General features: G+C 41.9%; 1 protein-coding gene across 8 annotated transcripts in view; it reads right to left on the reverse strand.

Annotated features, from left to right (window-relative positions):
- LOC143895660 (uncharacterized) overlaps positions 1–22,902 on the reverse strand; it is a 281,499-nt gene that overhangs the window by 150,344 nt on the left and 108,253 nt on the right. For 4 of the 8 annotated variants that reach the window (XM_077402963.1, XM_077402959.1, XM_077402955.1 and 1 more), the window contains one exon: positions 6,919–7,005. The exons of 2 other annotated variants lie outside the window; for them this stretch is intronic. In XM_077402963.1, the coding sequence (XP_077259089.1) occupies positions 6,919–7,005 (87 nt within the window). Of the gene's footprint in view, positions 1–6,918; positions 7,006–8,070; positions 8,075–17,294; positions 17,349–22,902 lie in introns of those variants that run through there. 2 more of the 8 variants (XM_077403001.1, XM_077403006.1) reach the window with 2 other exon arrangements.

The raw sequence follows: 22,902 nt of genomic DNA on the forward strand, positions 1-22,902 counted from the left end.
CTCGCGTAAAATATCAATATAATTAAACGAAACAACTCATTTGTCCTTAACTTATATTTTAACTTACATACTGTAAAATATCGTCATAAATTTCAATATATCTTATCACAAATTCTTGACTTTTTTTCAAACTTTATTTACGTACATCACTTAATCATATTTTTTTATTAATTAACATTATTAAATGATATATGACTACTAAATTAACATTCCACTTGATGTCGATCAATTTTTAGCATTCATGGAAACTTCTTATTTTTGATATACCAGAGAATCGTGTTTATTTCAAGCTAATTTTGAGATTTGCAGTGCTAAGGGACAGAGGTAGCTTTGTGGCTAAGCGTCGGAGTCGGAGTCGACGTCGGAATTGTTTACATAATTATGCGCCAATTAAGAGAGCAGGCTACAGGAGGCAAGAGAGAAAAGGAAAACGCGAACGGAGAATCGGTGCCGAGTGGCTGATGAGGGCAACAGCCATCTCGATTCCCGCGCAATTAAGGTGCGGTTGAGAAAACCTAAAAAAAAGACTCGCTAGGAAAAAGTGGAATTTAATTAGGAGCTCGTGCTCTCTTGTACTTCCAGACAGCCATGAAGAAGCGAAACACAGTGCGGACGAAACTGATACGTAGAAAGAGATCGAGAGAAAGAGCGTTGCAGAGTAGAAATTATTGAGCCGAATAATTTAAGAGCGGGACAGGAGAGAGAGAAAGAGAGAAAGACAAATGACGAGAGTAAGAAGCAGGGAGGAAAGAGAGAGATGGAAAGAGAGGAGCGGGAAAGAGAAAACGCGAGCAGTAGGGGGTATCGTCAGCGAAGACATAACAATCAGGAATATGATAACACGCGGGACGGATGCTTACCTTCACCTCAGACCTCCGCGAGGATGCCGAGAAGCCGAAGAGGATGACGGTGGGGCAGGCAGAGCGAGATGAAAGATGATGAGTGAAGGAGCCGTGGCAGGGGTAGGGGCCGCTTAATTAGAGCCAGACTTCCGTAGGATGCTTGAGGCTTCCCCGCGCTCTAAAGTTCTATCTTCCCACAGTTTATCCGCGTAAAGTGGCTATCTCGAAATTACCCTCGAAATTATATCGAATTTCGGACTCGATCCCTTTCGGCCCGCCAAGCCTTCGATACGAAGCATCTAAAGGTATCGATAATTCCAAAGTCGCCCAATCCATCAAAAACAATCGTCGTCATAATGGAGAGGAGATAATCGATCATATCGTATAATATATAGAAACGTAAGACGGATGACACGCGAGAAACCTTGAACTGCGCGAGAAATCTTGAACTGTTCTTTAATGTTTTAGTCCAATATAAATATAAATTCTCGTAATCTAAGGCCGGTATATTTATAGTCAGTTCTTATATTTAAAACCGTCTTAAGTACAATCGTAAGGTGCCATTAACCAATCACAGAGCCATATTAGCATCTTAAAGATATTACTTAAGATAATCTTGAAATAAGATCCGACTATGAATACCGGCCGAAGTCCACAATTCTTCAGATAAACATTTCGTCGATAAGCAAATTAATTTTGACTTTGTGTTGTTACTTTAATTTAAAGAAAAATAAAATTGTTAAAAAATGAAAGAAGAATCGCTTTTAAATTTAAAATATTCATAAACGAACTATATCACACGAGTCTTTTTGTCTCTAGTTTGGATATTTCATGCTAATCTCGATAGCTAATTCCTAAAAGATCAAATATACAGAGGGAGAGATTGCGAGATTCTTATATTCATATCTCAGGGGTAAATTAAGGTGTTAGGGAACGTTGCTCTATTTTCCTTAATTTTTTTCTGGCGTCGTCGCCTTCTCCGGAGTATTTCGCACGAGCAACAACCGCGACGGAGGGCCGATGTTTACTTTATCCTCACTAATCACGGGACGTATTTGCGTTTTATAATCCTTGGTCGGCTAAGAGGGTAAAATCTGAAAGCTTAGTGGAATCTCCTTTCGGTCGGATGAGTAATCCTCGACGCTGGGGCAGCCCACGATTCCCGCCGCAGCGCTCCTCATCCTCTGTCTAAGAGTTGTCTGAGAGTAGAGCATCTTCGTACAACGCCAAAGAAGTGAGTCCACGTCGCTAACTTAATGATTCACTTTATCCCGTAATATAGTCGTGCGCTCTCAAATATTTCCGTTAGAAAATATCCGTGAAATCCGTGAAAAACTTGAATTACAAATGCAAGGTACATATATTCAGATACTAGATACTTTTAATTCAAAGTTGTCATGTGAAAAATTTGCGATGGTTTTTTTCATTGAATAGAATGCAGACTATAGCATCAACCGCGCAATGTTATTTTGGTGAATCACTTGGGGATCGGTTACGTCATCGAATTATGATATAAAATTATGAACCAATCTATCGGCGGTATCGATCAATTCGATTCCAGTAGACGAAAATATAAGTAGTGCACGGCAAAGGGACGATTTACAAGGGACGAGCAAAGGTGCACACGCAGATCGAATAATTGATAGGCATGAGCGTATCGTCGGTCTTTCGCTACAGGAAACTCGAAGGTCTGCATTATCGATAATTCACTCGACTTGACCGTCCTCGCTTGAACAACGGGCACCACCCTCCGTCCTGCCTCCTTCGCCCTATTTATATGATTAATGGCTTTATAATGACCATACAAGCTCGCGATTCCATGCGCAGGACAGAGTAACCCTATATCTCGCCGCGTAGGGTAGCGTTCACGCGAAAGAATACTCGTCGTCTTACCAAAGGGTGCTCGCAAAAACGCATAATCGTCCTAATAATACCGTTTCTGACCTTATTTTAATGAATACTGCATCATCCGTGTTGTGCAACCGCAGTTTAAAAGCGCGTAACCCTTCTGCTATCTTATGTTCTTTGAATCGTCGATTGTCATTAAGTTTCATACGGGGTAGTTTTTGTAAGTATTCTTTTCAGAAACAGAATATCACTGAAAAATTGCATAAACGCGATCGGATCTGCGCATGAGCTCTCTCTATAGTCTATTATTATAAAAAAGAATTGAAAAATATATACGTTTCGTATACTATTGAACATTGAAAAAAGGACCTATCAATTGTTGTCGACGCCTCTGGTTGAAAAATATCGCAGACTGAATCGCATTAAAATATCTGAATTTTATCGACGATTTCCAGCATATTTCCGGCGGCCAGCGAGGAAAGGATAATCGCGATCGATCGGTGTAAAATTTCTCCGGGGTGTCGGAGTGGCATCGGAATTGCGAGCCGAGTGAAATCGAGCTATCGAATCGGCATCCGTCATGCGAACGCGTCAGGCTCTATACGTGTTCTCCCGCCAGTAACTCTAGCCACTCGACCATAATTCTCTGGCTGGCATGCGACCGTCACTCGAACGACACGACATCACACCGCGCGTCGCGTTTATTTTTTCCCATTTTTTCAGTCACTCCCCTCGCGAGACCAACGTGTGCACCGTGTGCACGAACGGAAAGCAGCAGACATGAAGCCCTTTTTAAATGTCCGCAAGCTTGGTGCGCGGCAACAAAATATAAAATTAATTGCAGGTCTCAGGGTAGCAACACGCCAAGGTACTCGAAGAAAAACCGTGTGTGGGGTCTCCTTACCTCGCGCGCGCGCGTAGACTCCAAATCAGACTAAACGACCAAATATTCTAATTTGGAAAAAAATATGTAATATGCTACATCTTATATTTAATCCTATCATTTAGTGAACTATTAAATCTTTCAGTTCCTCGTTTTTAAAACGTGCTTCATATAGTTTATTATTTTTATACTGTTGTCTCAAACTTTTTGCCTGACACAATTAGTTAAACTTTCCTAGTTTTCAGAATTAATGGTATGTGTGTGTGCTTTTCAATTAATACTTACATTACGATAGTACAGATACTTCTTCGGATATCATTAAGTTCGACAAAACACTATAGAAACTACGAGATTTAACATCCTCGATTGTTTTAAATTTTATAAAACTGTTTTAACGATGTACGTCCCCGAATATAACACTGTCGAGATATATTTGACGCATCTTAAAATGCAATTAGAAATCTAGAATTAGAATCACTGTATAACTACGACGGTGTATAGTCCAGAAACGTCCGCGTTCTAACTATAGTGGCCACTCGATGGACACGTAAGTCAATCGCAGCTGGTTTAGCGCGAAAATTAGCGCCGAACACATACGACACGTAAGCCAAAACAAAGCGTGCCAAGGTTTAAAACACACTGATCGCGATGTACGGGGCGATGGGCAAGCCCGTACGCGACGACGCAACCCTACGACGTCGGTCCGTCTTTACGAGCTACGTGGCCGAGACGTAGAATCAGCCGCGTCGCGTTGGTGTAAAGGTGATAGGCAGACGTGTATAGAGACCGGCATCCTCCACACCACGTACACATTCTGCGATACGTACACCGCTAGATAAAGGCATAGCCCGATCGGGCTACGTGGCTTACAAGCACGTGGGAAAAAGCGCGTGCGAAACAAGCGTTGGCCGGCCGGCAGCCTCTACAGGGACCGCGTGCATAATGCATGCCGGGCGTATGCGCTCCCGTAGTGCGCCGTTCTACCAGCAAAATAACACACATTTGTAGCTAATTTTCTGTACGATCGTCGTCGTCGTCGTCGTCGTCGTCGTCGTCGTCGTCGAAGGGAACATCGGAGAAAACGGATACGAGACGTAACGGCCTCGCAACGTTGTCGTCGCGACACGCCCCGGTGCTCCGCAACCTCCGACCCTCGTCTTTCCTCGAGCTCTGATGCCTGTTCGCCTGAGCAATGCTTGAATGCCGAGCTGTACGCTACATATAGTACTATGGTAAAAGCGTTCGACGAAAGTTCGCAACTGTAAGATTCTGTTTTCCGAAGGAAATAATATAGAAGGATATATGTATATAATAATATAATATCGCGCCAAAGCACTACACGCTGACATTTATCAGCAAAAGCATTTCTCTAAGATGTTTATATGTTGCTGTGTTTTGATTCTTTCTCTGTGTCGTAATCTTAAAAACGATAAAAAAAGAATAAACCTTTCGTCGTTGTGAAACTAGAGCAAACCTGACAGTTCTCGAGACAAGTACAACACGATGCAAGTTGACGTCTCTGAACGCGCTATTTTTCTAGCTTGATTTCGAAACCATTAATGAATATTCCCCCCTCTGTAACACAAATCACAAGAAATTCCCGGTTGAATGAACGACGTTGAGCCATAAGCTGCAATTTCCTTGACCCGCTTCGTTATTAATATTACTGCGAAGTTTATATACACACATGTAAAAGTTGATGCACACACGTTAATGCACGCTTGTGCAAGTTCAAAGTGAACGCACTACGTAATATTAGACTTAGGACGCTTCTATAGAAGACATTAGAAAAAAGATAACAAAACAAAGAATTATAGAAATGCAGTTCTAACGCTGAAATGCACTGTATAAGTTTTGCATTTATTCGGTGTATTTATGTTGTATTTATGTCATAACGCTATAAGTATATCTAATATAAATATAACACATATGTAAAGAACGATTTTAAACTAAATTTAACAAACCTAGAGAAGATACAACTATCTAAATAAAAAGATTATTTATTTGATTGATCCATTGCATTTTCTAACTGCGTTATATTCAACTATTTCCAGATTCTTACGATGATATGCGTTATAAGAAATGTATGTATATATGCTATAATTATTATTATTTTTAAATACAATTATAATAATGTGAAAATCATCGACTACCGCTTCATTAATACGATAAAGGTATCTTCCTTCACGATACCTTAAAAATGTTAAGTAAAGGTAAAAGAAAAATGAAATTAACATGTAAAATCTGTACGCGACGACAGAAATTCAATTATATGCGCCAACTGCGTCAAAAAATTAAATAATTATTGTGGCGCGCAGTATTCTTACTACATTTGGAACCGCGGAAGAGAATCGCGAAGGGGCGAAAACCGCGATAAATTGGAGAGCACCGGCGAGCGTGACGCTTTTTAAAGCCCATGATTCTGGCGAAAGCTCGCGTTTCAGGTGGCGCGGAAGGGCGAACCGGGGCGTGCGCTCCGTTTAGCTGCAACCTGGCAATTATCTGTAGGGCATAATTGTCATCCCTTACGTTTTCCAGGACGGCATCCCCTTTGCCCAACCCCCCCCCCGTCCCGCTCTGAACGATTGCCCGTATGCTCGCCCCCGCGGCCAGGGCCTACCCCGATGCGGGGGGCGTCGGGTCACGCGAGGCCGTGCCTGTCGCAGGAGTCCACGCGACGCGGAGAGCCACGCGATGCCAAAACAACACCGACTTACCTTACCTGTATCAGATTTCTAATTACTAATTTACTCCCGACCCGCGAGCTCCTGGCTCTCCCTCCGCTGTTTCGCAGCGGAGACCACTTTCGTGCTCCTTAAAAGCGAGCCGGCATCGACGTTGCCTATCGCGCGAAGTCGATTACGATCGGACTCTATCGTTCTGGGATCTTTGATCGATAAAACACACGCTTTCACGGACTCGCGATTAAGACTGCTCAAGCTCTAATCGTAGATTTTTTTATTAACGGCAAGAATGCGAAAGAACATGTCAGTGAGATCGAGAAATGTAATTACCATAATTTATCAAAACTCTACCGCAAAAATAGTCAAAGTAATAAATGTAACTAGAATAAACGAATCATTCTTTTTTTTTTTGTAAATATTCAAACGTGTACGTATTTTGTGTACGAAAAGGTAAACCCAATTAATAAAAAAAATCCCGACAATGACAAGATCAAATTACAAGATTAATTCCAATATTGATTTTCAATTCCAACTGAATATTTTGCGCAAACAATAAAAAATATATTAAATCCATATATGTACGTGTACCGTTCAGCTAATGTGTCACTAATTTACTTAACTAACTAAAGTACATTCTGAAACGACAGGTCGATTGACTTACCACCCGTCGAAACTGTCGAAAGACACTGAGGACTCGCAAGCAACTATTCCGGCTAACGCGACTCGATCGCAGCGACGTGCTATTTACCTGCAATCAGAAAAAATAATATTATAGTAATAATACCAATAATAATAAATAAAAGATAATGACAAAATATCGCCAAGAACTTCCGTCCCATATCTCGAGAGCGCAAATTCATGGACACGATGAAGGAACGGGCTAAGAAGCGCAGGAGAGGCGAAGGCGGACGTAATTGCGAGAATTAATTATTTCCATGCACGAATGTCATGTGCCTTCCTGTAATTACCCGGCGGGCATAATTTAAGGCGAGCCGAGTTGTTAACAATATCGTTCGCGTTCCGGGGTTCGTCTAGGCGGTGAAGATCTCCCTTCCGTCGGCGGAGGGAGGTAACGGACGATCGTAACGTTTAGTTTTGTCAAAGGACATGATTCATAACTGCGCGGCGACACCGGCAATAGCCGTAACGCCGCGGAGGTCCGACGATATATTACCTTTATAAATTAACGCCCAAAACTTTCGCAGTTGACTCGTGGTAATCATTAATTTCACGTATTATCGTAAATATTCAGTTCGCGCGACAGCGATAGCGCCGCGCCGCACCGTGTCGCGCTAAAACAAAACGGCGAGAGAAAGTAACATTTTAAACGAGCACTTCTTAGCAGCTTCATTTGAGGTCGCGAGCTAATTTGCGATTCTTAGATCACGTCCCAACGTTTCGTTATAAGACGTTTTACATTCGGCTGACCTTTGCGCGATTTATCATTCGCTGAATGATGAGAAGAGTTTCCTCTTCGCCGTTATTACTCGCGATGAGATTTAAACGGATATTCTGACCACAACGGAAATCACCCTTTTTCGTTACACAGTAGAGTAATCTAAGCGGCGTATGTCGTATCTCACGCTTAATCTCAATCCCATAATGCGCTCTGCCACTTCGGTGGCGGTGTACCGCGTGTTCGCTGCGTATTACCGTCCCGTGTCTCGTTAACTCAGCCTCCGCGATTTCTCCCGGCTTTGAGAGAGAGAGAGAGAGAGAGAGAGAGAGAGAGAGAGAGAGAGAGAGAGAGAGAGAGAGAGAGAGAGAGAGAGAGAGACTGTACCACCACGGCACGGTTATAACATTTACTTACTGACGTTTAACCACTTATCACGTCGGATCTTGGGACCCGCGGCTTTTGCATCGCGCCCAAAGGCAGGTTCGGTAGAGTACGGGGGAGAGATTGAGAAGCGCGTGCGGCTCTAATAGAGAAAGCGAGAGCAATAAAGAGAGAGAAAGAGAGAGGGAGCGGGAGAGGGCGAGAGGAGAGAGGTCGGTACAGGGGCGAGAGAGGGTGGTACTAAAGCGCGTATCCATTACGCTAAGCGCGTGGAAATGTTCACGTAAACGTGTGCGAGCGTACGTATCCGTCGTTTATCCGTCCTTCATCCGCCGCCCCTCGCGTCGCGGCTGATCGTGATTACGCTCGCATGCTTCAAGGACATATCTGCCGGATATCAACTCGACTACTCGACCTGGCTAAACGCTTGCGCCCGACCCGCGCGCCGTATCCCGTCGAATGCCCGGATTGCCCGGCCGCCCTCCACCACCGGCAATCTCGCCTTTGCAGCCGCCGGCTGGATATTTACCGATTCCAATTGGTTTCGTGATTGCGCTTAAGTGCTCGGATAGTTAGCGGGCTGCTGAGCTAGACATGGACGGATGGATAGATACGATTCTAAATAACGCTCAGAACGCGCAGATTCTGATTACGACGAGCGAGTAATCCCGCCGGGCGCGCGATACAAAGGTAGTAAATGATAAAGAGAGACCCGCGCCGAGCCGGTGAGTGAACTGTGAATTCCATTAATGTAGCAATGAAGTAACTCGTATGCCTGTAACGTAACGCTGAAGTAAAAGTAAAGATGTTTGCGCAGAATGTCGAAGCAATATCGTGAAACTTTTAATTGATCGACAAGTAAGAGTTACTAACAAATAGTATGCCGATTTTCTATCGCTTATTGATACAACTGAGAAAACTTTTTAATGCAACGCAATTAAAACTATATGCAAGTAGTAATCAATACGTACGATAAACTTTTATATTTGTTATCATTATGAATTTTAAGTATATACGCTGAATGTGTCACATATACATACATCACAACACATAAGATTCCTTGTATCACACAAATATGTTTAAATATCCTTTGATTTCAACTTCAAAAGGGTTTTGTTTGTCTTGCTGCATTTTAACAATAAAACAAAAGGCATAAAAGTTTAATTAATGAACAATAAAATCGTTGTCTCCAAATCATGACAATATTTCATAGATAAATAAGATGTGAGGATAGGAGAAAAGATTGCAGGTTAGGCAAATATGCCAAAGGGCCTTTCTGTGGTTGGCTCTGATGTGGTCTACAGTCTCGGCTTAATAACCCTCGACCTCGTCAAACAAATGCTGCTAACCGACCTCTTCGCCTCTGGCATTGAGAATTTTCGACAATAGTGCAAGTCAAAAAAGACATCAAGGAAGAGAATGTTGTATCCTTATGTATACGTCAAAGGAAATGATAGAAATTATGCAATACTCAGCAGCGATCGCGCACGCCTATTCGAATCTAATCTAAATAGAAACGCACAATAGAACCAACGTTAAAGTAAAATTTGGTTTAATACAGTTAAGTATAGAAACAAATCTTAAATTTCATTTCAACAGCATAGATGTTCATCCTGAATTTTACAAATTAACGTTTACAGATAAAAATTTCACGGATAGTTTTCGTAAACTTTAGTCTCCGCAGACCACACATCGAAATATATCACACATACTAGATTGCATAATTTTTTCCCACTATTGAAGAGAATTCTCTATCCGATGTATGAAAAAACGTTCGCTGATAGAGAGTGAAAAGGGGATTCATACGTGTCGGAAGGTACTTTGATATCAAAAATTCGAGGGAAGTCACGAGGAACAAAGTAGCAGATTATATCGTTGCGCCCGTGTGTACGAGCGATGCAAGAGGAACCATGAAGAGGGGAAGCGCGGCGAGTGGCTCATCGACTGGTACAGACTAGTACCAATATTACCCTGCACCCTGCACGGCAAGGGAGCATAAGAGCGAGAAAGAGAGACGGGGTGAGAAAGAGAGACGCGGGGAGAGAGAAAGAGCGGTCGAGAGAGATAGGAGTATGTAAGCTCGTAGGTATCCACTTCCCTTCCGCGATCAATTAATTCCGGACACTAATGCTTTTCTAAAGACACACACCCAACCGGCTCACCACTCGGCCGATAACCGACTATTCCGAGAGAGCTCGCGAGAGAGAGCTGTCGGTCGGAACCATCGAATTGCACGTCACGCGATACCTTCACGATCGCAATGCACTATCCTCTGTCGGCTGGCAACCGCTGCAATGGTAAGAGTTCGAGGAATAAATTGGGTAATACTTTTCTTGAACCGTATGTTGAATTTCGCGCAGTTTCAGGTTTGAAAAATTAGATTAAACGGATAATTTTTTAAAATTAAGGTAATATCTTAATTTAAAGATGTTAAAGCATATCTGCAACCACTGCTTTAAATAGTATGCTCGTTAAATTTCTGATTTTTTTAAACGCTCACGAAATTCATGTGTACAATAAATTGTGCTCGGAATCCCCCTGTTGTCGGAAAATCGGCAAAGACTCCCCGTAATAGGCACCTATCTTCACATTACTCTGCGTCTACGAGTACGAGGCTGGCTTTCTCTCCGGAGAATTCTAATTGTGAAAGACAGTCCCAGGAAAATACTCGGCGGAAGTTTCCTGCAGCTTCGCTACTCGAGCATATCGCCGGTATTTCAATGTGCCACCAACACCAGCGTCTCTGCCACCGACGCGACGCGACGCAGCAACTCTTACCTTTCGCGCGCGCGGTAACACCTACGCTATTTCCTACCTACCGGCCTCAATCCAAAGACGGCTCCCCCCGGACTTCATTCCGAAAGCAAAATTAAGTACCTACGAGAGATGGTAAATACAGTCACCGGCGTACTCTTCTCCCAAGCTAGGTAAACTTGAGATTGGTCGCGTCCCATTTCGATGGGGGACCAGATGCGTGCTCTACGAAAAGCTCTTCTTGTTAGATATGAGCGCGACAGAGACAAGAATACGGTGGAGAGTTGGCGATTGTTTTAATAGTTATAGGTTGCCGTGAAATCATATTCTCGCGAGTGTAGCTCGATAACGCTTTAAAAACAAAATTCACTGATGACAAAGAGATCTAACAATAAATGATAAAGGTCAAATCGCATAAAAGATATCTATTTGTAGATAAACGTTTAAAAATACAATGAATAATTTGAAAAGTCGCATGAAAAGAGAACATTGAACCTCATTAACGCTTTAAAACCTCTTTCAATCGGTCACCTGTCGAATTTTCGTTAGCCTCGGCATGACATTACTCGAATCTTGCTGATTTCTTAGTACCACCTGTTCCAAGTTATTACATAAATTACGAAACCGGCAGAATTTTTGGATGCACGCGTCAGTCATTAAAGTATAGCGATCTTTGAAAATGAGAAGAAGCGTCAGCGAGGCTTTTGAGAAATTCTCAAGAGTGACGTTGATCCCTCTCCCGTTACCCGTTGCGACTGTCACTCACAATTAGCCGTCCCGAAGGATCTGCCAGCTAGGAAGAGGAGGAGCCCTGGGAAAATAGAGGAGAACAAAATAAAGGGCGGGAAGGTAAGATAGCAGGGGACGGAAGGAGCGAGGGGGATACTACCGCTTGACGGCGCATCTTACATGACAGTCTTTGTATTAACTATCAGGTAACTTCTTCCTGTCAACCCTTTTACGCCCCCTCGTTGTTCCTATGCCGAGAGCCTCTTTACTCCGATTCAGAACCGGATGAGGAAAGAGAGCAAGAAAGGCAGAGCAGAGGGAGGGAATAACGAGGTAAAAGAAGAAGAGAGACGAGGAAAGATAGAAGGGAATTAGCACTGTCAAGGCAAGTGCTAATCCCGTGAAACGCCTCTAAATGCAGCGAGAATATGGCAGCGTCTGGTTATTCACGTAGAAACCAATGGAATCTCTATTTCTGGTAACTATTTCGGCGGCTGCAATCGAATTATTCACGAGCGAAGATGCGAGCTCGTTGTTAAATTAAGTCATCGTTACAGTTTTATAAAAATAAAATCACCGAGCACTCGAACGCAATGCGAATAAATTGCTCTTTATCTTCAAGAATTTCTATATGCTTGTGATATATTCGCCAAAGAACGTCGAACGGCATTTACACGCGCATGACGTGAAATTACAAACTTGCATCACATTGTGCACACGCCCACACACTTTTCGACACGTTCGACACCCGCACACGCGTAGACGCTATCTGAAGAGAGCGTGAACGCGCCCAGACGAAGGCGCCACGCCGTAGGCAGGGACAGCTCATTAATATTTAGACGTATTTTGAGCGGCGAGCCACTACCAAGCCGCTAACGCCAGCCGCCATCGTCGTCGCCTTTATACATAATTATTCGCGCGAGATTGGCGCTGGGCGAGCCTCGTTGCCTTGAAATTCCCCGTTGGAAAATTTCCAGTCGCTTTTTGAATTAATTATTGTACATAAAATATGGTAAAATCAGACTCATAAAGTATAATTCAGATCTTCTATCGGCACGTCGAATTATTCCATCGCCTAGAAATTTTTCGAAAAATATAGACAGAATGTTGAATTTTCCTCTAAAAAGAACTAACACACAGATGAGCAAATTATGCTCTTCACCGTCAGTAGAACTTAATGAAGAACGAATAAAGATTGACGAAAATAGTTCCGAAGTCGCCCTGTAGACGACCGAAAGCGCAATTTCGAGTGATCAGGGTGTATTCATTTGCTTGCCGTTAATTAAGGTTCGCCTACAGCTCGGCTATGAGCGAGAGAACATTTCCGATAGAGGAGAAAGTAGTTTCCGAGAGGGATACAGCCATTTTTGCCACAAGCACCGTAAAGTTCTCTTGAATATCGTATTTATATTGCGACTCTCATTCCCTACGGATAAATATTGATTCTATCTCTATCTCTAGACTTTACCATGAATATCGTAGCAGTCTTTATAGACTCCGACCTGGTAATCTTATTCTTCGAAACGATTACGTTTTCCGGTAACAAAATCAACAGAGCAAAAAATGACAAGATGCTGCAATATCGCCTCATATCTTTGAGAAATTTGCAAACGTCCTCAAACGCATTACAAGATATTCAGCGATAGATCAACCCCATTTTTGAAGATTCGACATTTCAACTCAAATAAACCGTATTGTCCAATTTTATTTTTAAAAAATTGAAACACGAGCGCCAATTTTAACAGAGGGAGAAAGGTAGCAGCAATGAACGGGGGAAGTCTCCTTTGCCAGACTCCTAATCGATTGCCGCGAGTTTTAAACTTTACGCCGTCCCCTCCGACCACTCTCTTCCGTTCAGCTCGCAAAGCCGCCGACGACGATGGGAGGTCGAGGTGGAGAGAAGCGAAAGAGAAATGACGGAAAACGCGAAAAGATGGTAAGCCAGAAGGCAGAGAAGCAAGAGAAGAGAGACAAAAGAGAGAGAGAAAGAGAGAGAATGAGAGAGAGAGAAAAAAAGTGAAAGAGAAAGAGGAAGATGGCGAAGTCTGTAAATTTTCTTACATTTTATGAGCCATCAGAATTTCATAACCTCGAGCCAGTCCGCGTGGTACTTTGCACAAGAAAAGTTTCCGCGCTCGCTCCGTTCTCCGGCACGTTCCTTTTCTCCCCGTCTTTCTCGCCCCCGTAGCCTTCTCGCGGCACTTTCGAGAAAGGGCAAAGACGGCTCGAGGAAAAAGAGGACGGAAAACCCGGTGTGTGCAACGGATCATTGCAAGGTAACGTTCAGACGACGCCTGGCTCTCGCGCGTTAGCTCCCTCTGATTCTCCAATCCGCTTTACGTACATTAGACGCACGGGATATTGGGCGAAAAGACGTCTTAGAACGTAATATCGTTTAAAATGATGAATAGTGAGAAACTCGCTTCTAGATACCCGCGATTTTCCGCCGTCCCGCGTTCTACGCTATACGATTACTTCTACGCTGAAAGAAAGCGTAAAATGAAAGGCATGTCAATTATATAGTGATTAGCGTTCTGGTTTATTATCAGCGACTCTCTTGCTCCTTCGTCATTGTTAATAATATTTCAAAAAACAAAACTATCGCATATTTGATAAAATTTTAATTGCCCTGTTGAAGATTAATCGCGACTCATATATGTGTTTAAAAAATGTGACAAATTTCTGGGTCAGATCATCGTTTGAAGAAACGAACCAATGATGGTGATTCAATTTATCTCGTATACCTATACATGTATATGTGCGTGTGTGGTTATACGTGTGTGTAGTTTTATTTGGTCGGATCGAGGCTACGGACTGTTATTCTTGCCGGCCCCCAAACACCGTAATCCCTTCGCGTTCCCGATTAACCAAATACCTGGTACATGAACGAAAGCTCGTGGAAATGCCGCGTTGACGTGCTTGCGTGCATCGCGGTCGCACCTTCGCGTGACTTCGCGCTTAAATGGCTTGACGTGCTTGACGCGAGCCTGCCGATCGCCGACTCGTTAATTCGTGACTCGTTCCCGGAGAACACGTCTTACGAATCGGCATCTGCACTCACGCGTAAAGCTTCTCTCACGTTGCTGTAATGTCGCTCATAGAATCACTTCACACATTTCAAAAATAATAATAATATACAAAAAAATCCAACGAATATAGAAACATTGTGTACCACGCAAAAAGAAATGAATATGTTGTTGACAAAGAATAAGCTGCTCTAATCATTTTCTTAATAAATTGAATCTATACAACAATGATAAGTAAATTAAGTTAGAGCCAAATATTAAATGAAAAAGTTGCTAACTCTTCTTCTACTTCAATTTATTTCCGTGACCCTTATGGTCATCATCAGAAACTATATATGTTCTCACACACTATTTATATTATACTTTTTTTGTAATTCTCTTCGGCGTTGGTCATTAAACTCATTTTCTCTGCAGTTTCATTAACTTATCGTTATAACGCTTGACGTTATATCTAAACTTGCGAGTCGAAATTTTCGTAAATAATATCGAAAGCTATTTCAAGTAAGTACAAGGTGTATTTCGAGCACAATCACATTTATTCGCTGAAGGAAATCCACGAACGCATCGTCGCAGCAATTGAACTATGTACGGGGATCACGGTCTCTTTTTTCTTCTCGAAAATTACTTCTCGGCGCATGCTGCAAGTGGGCGGTTCTCGCCAATGTAGAAACGGTGAGAATAGAATAAAGGCTGTCCTTGTGAGAGGCGACGAAAAGAGAAATAGAGAAAGAAAGAGAGAGAGAGAGAGAGAGAGAGAGGCGAGTAGAAAAGCCCAGAGTCGTGTCGGCCATGTTGTCAGCAAAGTTTCGTCTTCCCTCTTAAATATAAATATATACGTGCGAGCCGGCACGATAAAGCGTCTCCTCTGGTAAGTTCTGCGTAGCTATAGTCTACATTGTCTCGTGAAAACGTACACACTCGCCTGTCTGTCGTGATCCATAAAGAGCCATTAAGAACCGACACTAGAGCGTTGCATAAAGGGACGCGCGAATCTTGATGAACATTTCACGAATATAACCCAAGTAATTTGAATTATCATGGATGACTTTTTTTGAAACGTCACTGATTTTCGTATCGCAGAACAAATTATTAATTAAAAACTCTCATTAATAAAATTTTACATCTTTCAACGTTTTCGGCACTCACATCTTATCTTCCTTCGCATTCACTATACCTCGATAAAAAATTAAAAATTTCGTCAGTTTCTCATGCACGCAATTTTAAAGTGGAAATATAATGTTTAAAATGTTCAATAGTTTATAACTCAAAATAGTTACTGCTTTTACTATGCAATCTACAATTAACGAGGATCCTCTCTCGTGGCGTTTATTTTATTGTACAGAGAGAAATGGCAAACGTATGTGTATTTAACGAGAACTTCGGCTCCCTTTATTACGAGACAGTTTCACCCAATCGGCACCGAGAACACGCACCGCGAAATAATTGCAGTCATTCCGAACCATTCACGATATTGGCCGAGATAATCTCATCGCCCTACTTCCACGTCCTATCCATTTTGTCTTTCTACGTGATATGTAACTAATTTTTACAAGAATATCCTGACAAATCCAAGAGCGCGACTGAATGTCAACACGAATAGATATACACATGGTGTCATATTTTGTATTTTTCATGTACTTTTATCGCGTCGTTAATAAAAATAGCATGGTTTCCTTGATCAACCAATTTTAATTATTGCAAAGACATAGGTTAAAATTATACTAGATTTTTAGTTAATCGAGAAAGAATATCAATTTACGAACACAGATGTTGATCATCATTACTTAATTTAAAATTATTTAGTTTAATTTTTATTGTGTAAAATCTAATAATTAATTATTACGTATCGCATTATGTGATATTTTTTTCTAAAATATAAAAAGTGTACTATTAAGTATCTCCTGATAATAATATAATAATAATAAAGCTTTGTATAAAAAAAATTAAGTACCGCGTTGTGAATATTGTAATTAACATTAAACTGAATTGTGTACGCGCAAAGTGTAATTAAATATTTCTTATATTTTATGGTAAACAAGTGACGAGAAATCATTTAGAACATTATTGCTGTTAGAAATGAGCGATACAAGACTTCACATCTTCTAATACTGCTTATATCAGGAGAGAGCTCAACGCCGATATTTTAGCAAAACAAATCGAACGCAATGGTTCAGAAAAGATCGAATCACTCGCGTTTCGGTCGAGCAATCCGTGCACATGTAGCTGCTTCCCTTCTCGGTCTATGGCCCTACTCGATTACTCTCTTTCTACCGACAGGTGTTTATCCGACCGTACGCGCAAACACTATTTCCACCCTTCGTAGCCGAGCACCTCCGGATTGATTTCAACAATGCAGTGAAAAGAAACGTTCCACATATCTCGATACCTCAAATCGAACGATCGAATAGGTTTTATTATACCAACCCTTCCACTCCCACATTTCATTCACATTTTCTTCGTATAAAAACAGTTCACTAACGAAATGGTCGAAATTTGATTTAAATATTGTTTTTATGCTGTATAATATATACATATTAGTTTAAAATATACATTTTTTTACTTGCTACTTTTTATAAACCAAAGTTTATGATAAATGATGAATGACCCAAATGACTAATTGTAAGATTTGATGAATATAGAAAAATAAGAGCAAATATTTAAAAAAAGAGAGAAAAAGAGACAATCACAATTCCAAGAACTTGATCACGATCCGTCGAAAGATGAAAGTATCCGATGAGCATTACTTACTGCGATTTCGAAGTACCAGCGAGTTATCGTTTCTTCCGAGCCGAGAAACGATGATTAGAGACGCTTAATCACACCGTCTCAAAGATCGCGGCTTGATGAGCAGGTGAACGTAACCGTTCTCAGCCACGGCGGGCATTGCGTGAATGCGTGAGTTCGTGCGTGAGTTTGTGCGTGCGTGAAGGGCTTTAGGGTCGCGTTAGTCGCGTACGCGCGGAAATCGTCGTGGAGATCCTCTCGGCCGTGGATATCCTCGCCGTCGGTGGTACGTAACGATCCCCGCTCATGCCGTGAGAATCTCTCGCGGGCACTTGTCTTGGGCAGCCGCCAGGAGGAGCCGCGGGGGTTCCGGAGGAAGCTAGGTTACGTGGGAGGAGGTGAAAGTGGAGTAGGAACCCCGCGCGGGGGAAGGGGGTGGATGGTGGTGGTCCTGCTCGGAGGTAGCGCTGATTCCGGCGCATTCCGAGGACCGGGAGGGTTGCGGAGGGCCGCAGGAGGTAACACGCGGGAGAGGGCGGAGGTGTTCTGCCCCACCCGTACTCGGCTCTGATTGGACTACCCCCGCCTAGTCACCTCCGGCCATCCCTCTCGTCCTCTTCTACCTCTTCCTCCTCTTCCTCGTCCTTCTTCTTCGTCATTCTCCTCGTCGTCGTCGTCATCCTCCTCCTCCTCCTCTTCCACCTCTTGCTCCTCACGCTCCTTCTCTTGATCCGCCATCCTCCACCTTCTCTCCTCTTCCTCCTCCTCCTCCGTCACCCGCCACCTCACGGCTTCTCTTCCGCCTTCTCCGCCTCGCCACTTCTTCTTCTTCTCGTTCGCACTACCTCGCCTCTCGCCTGGTCCGTCGTCGAGCGTAAGAACGCCCGCCTCTTTTTCGATGCACCGGAAAACAGGTGCGGAAGCACGACGTGGGGATTCCGAGATTCCTACTGGCTCCGGGAGCCGTCGGTGACTCCGATCTCCAGGCTTTATTCCCAGGCTCACTAGTCCCACCCGTTCCCTCTCATCTCCACCTCCACCCCTCTTTCCATACATGCATGGAGAACTTCCTTCTATCTCCCCCCCCCCCGACCGCGTTAAATTTTGAAAATTCTGTAAGAGTGCCGGAGTCCATGCTCGATGTGGCATTTAGCTGCTTTCGGTTCCTTCTCGTTTCGAACGTACAGCAGCTTTAATAACGCAGACCTCTTACAGGATATTCGGTTCGCGCGAGATGTTGTTGAACCGACGCTATTGTCTGCATCTCGTCTCACAGGACTGACAAGAGAAAAGAGAACCAAGAATAGATAACGTGACTTCCGTCGAACGGAAGAATCCCCGAATTCTAAACACTAAAGTAGTTTAATTGGGAAGAGTTATATTTACAAATGAAATGTATTCATAGATATAAAAAAGAAAATTGTGAGATGTATGTGTCACAATAGTTTGCGATTATTTCGCTATTACACAATAGCTTTCCATAAAACTCCTAAAACTCGTCAACTCCAAACGAGTTATATCAAATATCTCCCAATCCAAAGTGCATCGACCTTTCGTTGACTTCACAGAATTCAAATCAAAATGTTCTCATAAACGTAAATTAGTATCGACGCAGCAAATATATTTGTCATATGACTAAAATAGTATAAACGAAATCGCACTTCGCGTGATAATAAAGAAAAGACAGAAAAGGATAAAAAAAGATAGAATAACTAAGCATTTTTTAATTAAAAATCAATATAGACATCAATAGTCATGTTTCAGTATGCAATCTTATTATCCTTGCTTTGCGTATACTAAAAACTAATATATAAAAAATAGTGTTTTTATGGCTTTGCATTAAAATTCAGTTTATCAGCTCAGCCTTAATAAGTTGGATGTTTTAAAACGGAATTCATCAAGATACATCAACCTTCCATATTATCTCCATTCAAATCGATCGCAATTGGACGATCATGCAGTCAAATAGATTTTAGGTGAAATAACTTCTTCGCGCATAAACGCTACTCAAAATCTACGGCAGATACGTTTGTTCAATAAATGAAACCGCACTTACAAAGATGATCATAAAGGTTTGGCGAACGGGGAGACGGAGGACGAGCAAGACAAGAATGCCCTAAGGCGACGGCATTTCGATAATTGGAAACCAATGAGCCGGCGGTAGGAAGATTTTCAGGGTAAAAATCAACCCTTCGTTCGGGCCCTAATGAAGCGAGCCTTCGGCGTTGCCTGCCGACGTGCATGCCTCCGCGTCGTATTAATTGCCTGCCCCCTCCGCATCTCGCGTCCCTCATCGCCACCATCGTTCCGCCGCCTCTCCCGGGCCCCATCTAACCCTTTCCATCGTCTTCTTGCACCGTCTCGCCGTTACCCGCGATAGCGCATTCTTCGACAAATTGGATCACGCTATCGCGCGAGCACCCGCTATGGTTATATCGCCGAGGACTCGCCATCAGGATAACCGAAAATCGTCGAAGAAACCGAGCTACAAATCACTCGCGGTGAGACATAATAACTGCCAATATTTTCAGAACGATAACTTAGAAACTACAATCCACTAAATTCGTATTAAAAAACCATCCGCCATAATGAATCTTAAAGCCGAAAGACAAAGCAATATAGTCCAAATATGTTATGCTTCTAACTCCTAAACAGAAAACATGGAACATAAAAAACTTAGAGAAACCGATTAAATCTGTCATTTTTTAAACAAAGTACTAAAAATAGAATTATAATGATGTCCGTAACATTAAAAATTCAATAAAATAAAACAATTGTAGGTCATTATTCCCCTTGTTCTAAATTTTCTCTCTTTATAATGTCCGAACATAGATTATTAATGTCCTTTAGAAACGGCAAATGTACAAAAATTTTAACTTTGAAATATTTGCAGTGATGCAATTCATGTCGTATATAACCGTTGAACATTCATTATACATGACAATTTGCATCGGTAACATGATAATACCAATAAACTGACCGGTCGTTGATGTAATGGTTACAGTGGTATAAAAAATACACGATGGACAATGTCCACCGTCGAACAGGCGGCCGATGGCCACGATTCGTATAAAAGTTTGCATCGATTTGCATCTCGATGGAGCGTTTCCTCTCTTTATTGTTTCACCGCGAGTGATTGAGCGTGTGGCGTTCAAGCGCCATGCCGGCGGCACTGGTTATCGTTCCCGCATTCGCGATAAAAAGCTGCTGCGACGTGAATTACTTTTCCGCTAGGGTGGCATCGACATAACGTATCGTTCAAAATTACCTATCGTCATTACATCGATCCTGCAAATGGCTGAAATGGCTTTACACGATCGTCGTCATAAAGGACGAAGTAAACAGAAAGTTAAAATAATCGACCGCACAAGTCGCGGGGAAATTACCGCCCCGAATATGTGTATAATTAATTATTCATTAATTAAGCCATCGTCTCTACGTGGTTCAGCTTGCTGACGTTAAGCAATTAATCACGCCGGTGACACGTTGCTTATGATATATGTCGCATTCGCGCGGACGTTGTAATGCACACGCCAACCTGCATTACCCGATCATATAAATGTAGAATAGAGAAGTAAAATATGTAATATTGATTGTCAGTTAAATAACTGCTTACTTTTTCAATTAATTAAGCAGAGAACTCTGAATTGACGATAATAACTTTGTGATTACTAAGCTCAGCCTGATATGCTTAATCCTCTCGTCTCTTTTAATAGATTACCGTATATTAAACGAAAAATGCACTAAAATCTATAGCATGTTATGGTATAAACTGATCAATAGTGCAGAACTCGAAGCGTTTTCAATTGGTAAAAGCCGAAAGCGTCACCCCTTCTCGCGTGGCTTTAAGGTTGTGCGAGGTTAGGGCAATTTTCGACGTAATTCCGTTAGGGGGGCATCAAATCGATATAATCAGCGAACTCGGGGTGGTTTTAACCACCGGTGGCCGCGCTATACTGCGACTCTTCCGCCCAAATTCTAAATCCTGCGCACCATCTAGCAATCTTCTTCTTAGCCGGCCCTTAGATGAGTACATTGTTCAGAGCAATATGCGTCGTAACGATAACTGTTCCCCCCTTGATCGGAAAACAAACAATTCAGCAACGCTTATAAACATTTTGCTTTTGTATTAGATAAAAGTTTACGAAATATTAAAATATCAGGCTGAAGTTTCAATATTAATATATAATAGTAATGATTTTCTTTAACGTCGAAAAGCTATAAAGATATGTAAGATACAAATTTTTATAAAATTGCAAAAACAAAATAATCAGAGAAAATAAAATACCAGCGTGAAAATACACGTTAAAAAATACAAATTAAATAAAATATCCCGAATTAACAATTTCTTGCAGGTTGTTCAGCGACCGTCGCCTATTACTTTCGCAAGTAACTTTTTCAATAAAGTGACGAAAATCTAATGTCCAAAAACATCACGATAAGCAACGTATTTATGTAATGTTTAATATTATAATAAATATTTCTACACACGCAAATAATGATGAATACATACATAATACGATCCATCGATAGATCCCAATGCTACGTCTGAAGGATCTCACGCTTTTCTTTGAAAATTAATCGCAATCACTCTAATGCCAACTATATGCAGCAACACTCAGCAAATCGGCACCGTTACGCCTTGGAGACCATACCAGGAACGACTTGTTACTATCGTTCGTTCGTTATAATATCGCCCTTAACGACAGGATGAAAAAATGACAAAACCGCGGTTGACCGTTTACCGGCTTCAAGACACGATGAAGACGAGCGTCTCCGGACGCGAGATGTGGCACACCCCGAGACCTAGACACTACTGAACCAGCCCCATGGCAAACCTTGTTAACGGCAGTCGACAACCAAGTTTAAACTTCGGGTAACAATTCCCCTACCAACTCACTCATTCTCTCTCTCTCTCTCTCCTCTCGTGTTCTCTCCCCCTTCCCGTTTGGCACCCGATTTCTCCCCCTTTCTCTCTCTCTTTCTTTTGCTCACGAGAAAGGATAATACTCTTAAAGAATTCTTAAAAATTAATTTAATCATCAAAACTGATTTATATGTATATATACTATGCCACATCGTCGACAAACTACTCATCGTAACAAATGTTTTTCTTCGATGCTGTAATTGTTTGACAATGAACATGCTTGATGCTTTTGTAAATACATTTCTCTCGATCAAGCATTACACAGCATCAGGCGCTTCTATCACATCTTGATAACATAAAAAGTATAATCATCAAAGCGACTTTAAAAAAAAATTTCAAAACACAACATCTTTTCCTTCATTCTTATGTCACAATCTATACTTAGCTAAAATAAGTAATAAATACATCAGAGAAGTCTTTATACATAAGTTGACAATAATCATTAAAGTTTGAGTAAAATTTAGACAATATTTTAAATTAAAGTATTAGAAATCGAATTAAATCCTATCTTCTTTCAATATTTAACGCCACGACAAATATTTTTTTTATATTACGGGAAAGCAGCACAGGGTTCGTACACCAACTGTGACTTTGAGAGAAGACGCAAGGTATCAAAGATATCCAACATCAACCACTTGGAGAACAGAAACTATCATATTACTCTTCAACTTAATGTAGATCTCTAACAAGAGTTTCCGCGATAAT

The sequence above is a fragment of the Temnothorax americanus genome, unplaced genomic scaffold (genome assembly GCF_048541705.1).
Source record: "Temnothorax americanus isolate GAGA-0224 unplaced genomic scaffold, ASM4854170v1 Scaffold1, whole genome shotgun sequence".
In the NCBI taxonomy this organism is placed as follows: domain Eukaryota; kingdom Metazoa; phylum Arthropoda; class Insecta; order Hymenoptera; family Formicidae; genus Temnothorax; species Temnothorax americanus.